We start from the raw sequence: 7,046 nt of genomic DNA, 5'->3' as shown, positions 1-7,046 counted from the left end.
AAATGTTAAGCACACACGCACATAAGCCTAGATATACCTCTAGCGACATTGAGAAGTAGCCTGCAAATAAATGTTAAGTACACACGCACATAAGCCTAGATATACCTCTATCTTAACTCCCCATGAAGTAGCCTGCAAATAAATATTAGGTACACACGCACATAAGCCTAGATATACCACTAACGGCATTGAGAAGTAGCCTGCAAATAAATGTTAAGTACACACGCACATAAGCCTAGATATACCTCTAACTTAACTCCCCATGAAGTAGCCTGCAAATAAATGTTAGGTACACACGCACATAAGCCTAGATATACCTCTAACGGCATCCAGACCTAGACATGAAGAAGTAGCCTGCAATTAAATACACAACTAAAGGCAAAATATTTGAAAACATATCCCTCATCCACCCCTCCCCAAGTTTCGATGATTTGGTTACAATCACAGTCTGACTGTGATCCCTAAGGAGTGTTTGATTGGGAATAGTAACCATCAGTACACAAAAAGATTACTACAACGGGCGATAAAGAATGAAATATCTTTATCGAGCTTCATTGATTTTAACAGTGAATCTTAACTAACCGTCGAGGTTTGCTTGACCACGTCTCTGATACGTCCTGCACTCACGATGTTGAAAATGGTAGGCATGGTAGTCCTCACAATTCTGAGACTTATTGTGTTATGTACGGGCTCTAGGGTTATAGGGTTTAGGGTTTTAGAAAACCCTTAAACCGTCGAGGTTTGTTGTTCCACGTCACACTACACGGTGTTGGAAATGATAGTCAAGGCAGTGCATACCGATTCTGATACTTATTGTGTCTGAGAAATAGTCAAAGGATGAGAAGTCACCGTAATCATATGCAACAACACCAAAATGTGTCTGCACGCCTGGGAACTCGTCTACATTTATAGAGACGTAATGCGATACAATGGTAACATGGATAGTCAATCGGTAGGAGTCAAGCTGCGATAGTAGCCGTCGCGGACATTCAAAGACACTCAAATGGGCGATAGATGGAGAAGTGGCTCGCGAATTGCTACATATTAAATAAGCGGGAATGAAACATGCATCTCTATACATACTATGACGTGTTTTTTTTAGGTATATCAATGGAGTTCTATTCACCATTGCTCGAACCGGCTATTCCACTGTAGAATAGTGAGACGGCTGGATAGTTATATGTGTGCGCATGAACGTGAGTAGGGTGGCATAGACACATACAACAACAAACTAGGCGCGACAAAGCAAGGGTTCATTATTGTCATTCAAAATTGTACTCTCTTCATGGGCAAATCCGTTTCTATATTGACGTTAACACATGACCGAAAGGAGAAATAGCCATTGCAAACTAGCATGGATATGAAGATATGGACAGTGTCACGGTTGATGCGTGCATATTACACGTTTCCATTTAGGTATTTGCACTTATGCATACGGGTTATATGCACAAAAGTGCATACGGACTATCTGGATATGTACATAATTCTGATTTACTAAAACATATGTTGAACATGTGTTCGGATGAGACTAATATAAACTGCATCTCCCTATCCTTACTTATAGTGTGTATACGACATTTGGTCCACGCGTGACAACACACATCACTGATTACGCTTGTATCTGAACTTGATCAACAACCATACTTGGAGTGTTTGGCAAAGGATTCCAGCATGTCTTGCCACTGTTCGGTACATTGCAATCCGTCAGGCGTGGTCAGCGTATCACCCGTCAGCCACTCAGTCACACTCCCTCTGACCACTGCATCCCCTTGGTTGGTTACATCACTGAACAGCGCCCAGCGCTACAAGAGGTATCAATAAACCATGTCAGTATGCAGATATATAAACCATGTTGGTATGAATGTATTAACCAAGTCAGCATGCGTATATAAACCACGTCAGTATGCATATATATAAACCATGTTGGTATGAATGTATTAACCAAGTCAGCATGCGTACATCAGCCACGTTAGTATGCACATATACAAACCATGTTGGTATGCATGGAAAAGTCACATCAGCATGCGTATATACACTAGGACAGTATGAATGTCTATAAACCATGTTGGTATGAATGGCTTTTCCCTTATTTGGGGCTGTAAGCAGTATCAGCGTGTGATGTCTTCTCCTTATATGAGTTGACATATATTAAAAGTTCGGTCATGTTCACTTTGTTTGAAAGGGTGAATTGAGCCTTTGAAAGGCTTCAATTGAAAAGACACCTAATCTACCGAATATCGTGCACGCATTGATATTCGTGCATATACATAGGTATCGATCTACACAAGAGTAGATAATTACAACCATAAACTTCTATGTCCCCACTTGAAGTGTCAAACTTATACCAGATAGGACTGAAACATACACGCATAAATACAGTAAGACTGAAACATACACGCATCACGATAGTTGCACACTCCTGTTTATAGACATATGTATGCGTACACAAGCTCACCTGTGTATTTCCAACTCCCTCACCTGAAGTGTGTCTCGTTCAAACTCTGATTTCGTGACGTCCAGTAGTGCTTGTAGTGCAATGGGTCTACCCACAGTCACAGGTACTCTATCAAGTCCCAACTGTTGGTCGATGTGATACGCCACTATCTCGCACCACCCCTGACTGTTGTTACCGCGCACCTCGGTTTCATTTTTGGGCCTGTCCTGTCCCGTATTCTGGTCTCGGCTTTGGGATTTAGGCATGTACGTGTGCTCGGCAGGGTCACCACCGAAAGGCTTCATACGGTGCACGCGTGTACGCAGTAAATGAATGGACATTTAGAAAGCAAGCTCAAACTAACCAGGCCATTTCCATGATATGATTCGTATGGTAAACAGACAACGAGCCGAGACCGTAGTGTTCTAAAGCTCAGTGCAGGCGTACGAACCAGCGCTCAATATCTCATGAGACAAACCATATATACGTATACATGTATGTTTGTGTCTTGTGGGTCTATATACCCCCGTAGGTGCTACAAAGTCATTCGATACAGGATCTTGGCACGAGTTAATACCAAACCTGTGGTCCATCACACACATAACGTGTGCATAACCGCATCTGTCTGTCTACAGACGTTGTGCGTGCAACGACCACAGGTGTGCTATTAAATTGTGCTCAAGAGCCTCTATCGCATGACTTTGTAACACTTACGGGATGCAGACGCACAACGTGTCTATTCGAGTATGCTTGCACGATATTGCGTACTGTAGGCCGTATGTCATTCACTTATGTGTATAGACATAGCGCATTGTGTATATCAACTTGGGGTGCCGGTAGGTAGCTCTATATTAAACTATAGTCGGAGATGATGTCTATTTGTGCTGCATGCCTAGCCAAAGTGTCTACGCCTTTTCATCTTCGAAGGCTCAACGCAGGTAATAGCAAGGCCAATATTTATTAGGGTTTAGAAAAACCCTAAAACCTAAAATCGGTCGAAGGCTCGACAAGGCCAAAATTTTTCTTGATCTTATTCAATAAGTGGAGTGCAGGAAGATACTCATGTATTAGTTGACAAGTCTTGATATTCCGCACTTCTTGTAGTGTGGTATAGACCAGCTACACTTGAGTCTCAAAGAGGCATCGACCGCTACCTCCATCTTAGCGGCCTGAGACACACACACAGAGCTATACCGCCCAAGCATGTCGTGGACAGTGCACAACTGTATCTCTATCTCCGACAAGTTGATCTACGTATGTAAGAGTGGCTACCTGACCTGAGAGGTATCTCTATCTCCGACAAGTTGATCTACGTATGCAAGAGTGGCTACCTGACCTGGGAATCTTATACATTGTATCTCTATCTCCGACAAGTTGATCTACGTATGTAATAGTGGCTACCTGACCTGAGAATACTTATACATTGTATCTCTATCTCCGACAAGTTGATCTACCTATGCAATAGTGGCTACCTGACCTGAGAATACTTATACATTGTATCTCTATCTCCGACAAGTTGATCTATCTATGCAATAGTAGCTACCTGACCTGAGAGTACTTATACACTGTATCTCTATCTCCGACAAGTTGATCTACCTATGCAATAGCGGCTACCTGACCGGAGAGGACTTATACGATCTCATGGCCTACACATCGTAACGTGTATTGAAGTCGACGAGAATGGCATGGGTTGCGAGGTGAGCCAATACGTACATACAACTGGTGACAACGTTTTGTATTCCAGACTACGTTGTCGCAAAGATTTATATACGTATGTATACGTTTTAAGAATTCATTCACTGCAACTGGTCTATAATCAAACGTTCCCACAAACCAAGATCACGTGAACAGGACACTGAGAAAACAGTGCGGTAAGAGTTGTACTTTCATATTGCACAGGCATGTATGCATTGTTTTAGTACGCATTTGACGATACCTTCACGCAAACAACGTTCGCATAAATACAATGTACATGTGCACACATAGAGAGCATAAGGCTAAATGAGTTGTGTCAGTGGAATGCGTATCAGAACGATATATCTAGCAAGGTATTCTACCAAGCCGCCATCAAAACAACAGAATAGTGTTCTGAAATAGCGCAGATCGAATCTTTCTGCCCAAGAGTTCTAACTCAACTACAGCGTTAAAGTTTGCAAACGTTAACACATATCACAGAACATATCCCAAGAGCCTAAGCCGCACTAAATAAATTGTATCAAGAAGAGCTGTGCCGCACAGGCACGATTGTATGTAAATGCATGTCTACCTATATATATATATTTAAATATAAATATATAAACTTCAAACTACAGTAGCATTCGTATACGCACACTTGAGGATACAGATAGAAATATACCTTGAACACTGCCTTGAGTCCGTTCGCGAACCTGAGAATGTACATCAGCCGTTTGCCACCCTTCTCAATGCTCTCAATACGACCATGCGATAGCTTGTCTACCATTAAGAGCCTGTGGCATTTGTAATCAAATGTGTGTAAATAGCGAGCTTTAAAAACGAAGATGACGGGAGCTATATATATATATATATATATATATACACACACACACACACACACACACACACACACACACACACACACACACACACATATATATATATATAGATATGTATAGCTCTATTGTACCTGAAACAACATATACAATACTCATATAATATCCATGCAGTTGTATCGACAGACAGATCACTCACTACACATACACACCCGAGTTTCTCGAATTAATTTTGCAGCTACAATTTTCAGACAGAGAGTCTGGGATACTACCAGGGCGCATTCAATTGCCGAATAGTGCACGCACACGGCTTGCACCAAGTAATAGGATAAAGTACAGCAGTGCATATAGTCAATACGCTGATGACAATGTGCAGACTATCATATAATGATGAGCGTACATTAACATAAATCTGTTGATGACTTAATATTAGTAATAAGAAAGAAAACGTTTTAGCTTTGATTATCCCGAATAGGAAGTGAGACTTAATACGTGTCTTGTTATTACCACAGACAGATAGTCGGCCTCATTATACGTTCGCCCAAAACCCAATGCAATTTAATTGATCCACATAAATATCACGCCACGCTCATATTTCAAATGGCAAATCTAAAACCTACTTTTCCTCTGACGTGGTCTTGAAGTTGTCTCGCAGACACCTGATCGTCTTCCACTCTCTCTGTCTCTGTGACTCAGTCCCCTCCGCCACAGAGTTCACCAAAGTCTTCTCCTCACTGCGTGGGCTCCAACTGGGCATCGATGTGTTTGGTGATATGAATGATATGAACGCACGCACTCCATTCCTCATTTTTTTTGCGTGTGCAAAGGCGTTTTGGCTTTTATAATTGTATACGATTGTGTTTATAATTGTATATAACTGTATATATAATTGTATTTATAATTGTATATAGCTCTATTTATAATTGTATTTATAAAAGTATATATCTGTATTTATAATTGTATATAATCGTATTTATAATTATATATATATATATATATATATATTCCTGCGAGTCCGCATTTTACACAGTTGTGCTAGGTAGTAGTGTGGTGTCTTCATACGGTGATGGTGCATCCTCGTATATCACAGGCTCCTGAAGTGTGTGTATGCTGGTTGCCTATATTATGCACAGATATGTCCGCAGCAAGAACAATCGTAGCCAGACTACAAGCAATTCCCCGTACAACAAGCTTGGTGGATTTTTTATTCTTACACTTTCAGTCCCTCACGATGAATTTTAAATCCTAACCTTCCACAATATTCTGATACTACAATGGTTTATGATGCATATCCGGTTGAAAGTGACTGGCATGAACAATATACATAGTGAAAATCTCAATAAACTGTCATGAGTATGTACTCGTCTGTGCTGTGTTTTCCTAGTAGCATGAGAAGGTCTGAATCAATGCTCTAGACATACGCAATACTGATAGTTACCTGTTTTCATGCGCATCCCTGCTGGTGAACCCTGGAGCGATCTCAGCACTCCCAATGTTGGTTAAGGGGACATCAGTATTGGCCAGGAAAGAACTAGACGGTATCTGTGGATGAGAAATATGGTATCAAATACACTGCGTCTTCAAGCCGTGGAATTTCTGAATGAGCTGATTTCGAGCAAATGAAAGAGTACAAATCAAACTAGCAATTTGGGTGATATTGATATAGTCATGTGTTTTTACGAACGCTCAACCAAACGCACAGTACGCATTTATATATTTACACACACACACACACACACACACACACATATATATGTATCTATAAATCTATAAATACATATATATATATACACATATATATATATATATAGTCATATATATATATGTATAAGTATATATATAAATTCATTTTCAAATATTTATACTGAGAATAAATATTTATGTATACACATGAATATAGTTCATATATATATATATATATATAAATAAATATAGATGAGTATATTTATAAAGCAAAATGTCCATATAGATACACATGTGTGGTTCGCGTGTGATGACGTCATGTGTAATTGCTCATAAGTACAAGAAGATAGTTTGTAATTGAATGGCAGTGTCGTGTGTCATGGGATATGAACCATACGCATACCAGTTATAGATGCATA

General features: G+C 40.1%; 1 protein-coding gene across 1 annotated transcript in view; it reads right to left on the bottom strand.

Moving 5' to 3' along the window:
* Positions 1–2,775, bottom strand: part of SARC_00177 (hypothetical protein) — a gene marked incomplete at both ends in the record, with an annotated part of 5,544 nt that extends 2,769 nt beyond the window's left edge. The window contains 2 exons of the mRNA XM_014306170.1: positions 1,645–1,802; positions 2,479–2,775. Coding sequence (XP_014161645.1) covers positions 1,645–1,802; positions 2,479–2,775 — 455 coding nt within the window. The remainder of the gene's footprint in view (positions 1–1,644; positions 1,803–2,478) is intronic.
* Between the last annotated feature and the right edge of the window lie 4,271 nt (positions 2,776–7,046).

Source organism: Sphaeroforma arctica, assembly GCF_001186125.1.
Source record: "Sphaeroforma arctica JP610 unplaced genomic scaffold supercont1.4, whole genome shotgun sequence".
Taxonomy (NCBI): domain Eukaryota; class Ichthyosporea; order Ichthyophonida; genus Sphaeroforma; species Sphaeroforma arctica.
This window is presented reverse-complemented; position numbering and strand designations above follow the sequence as displayed.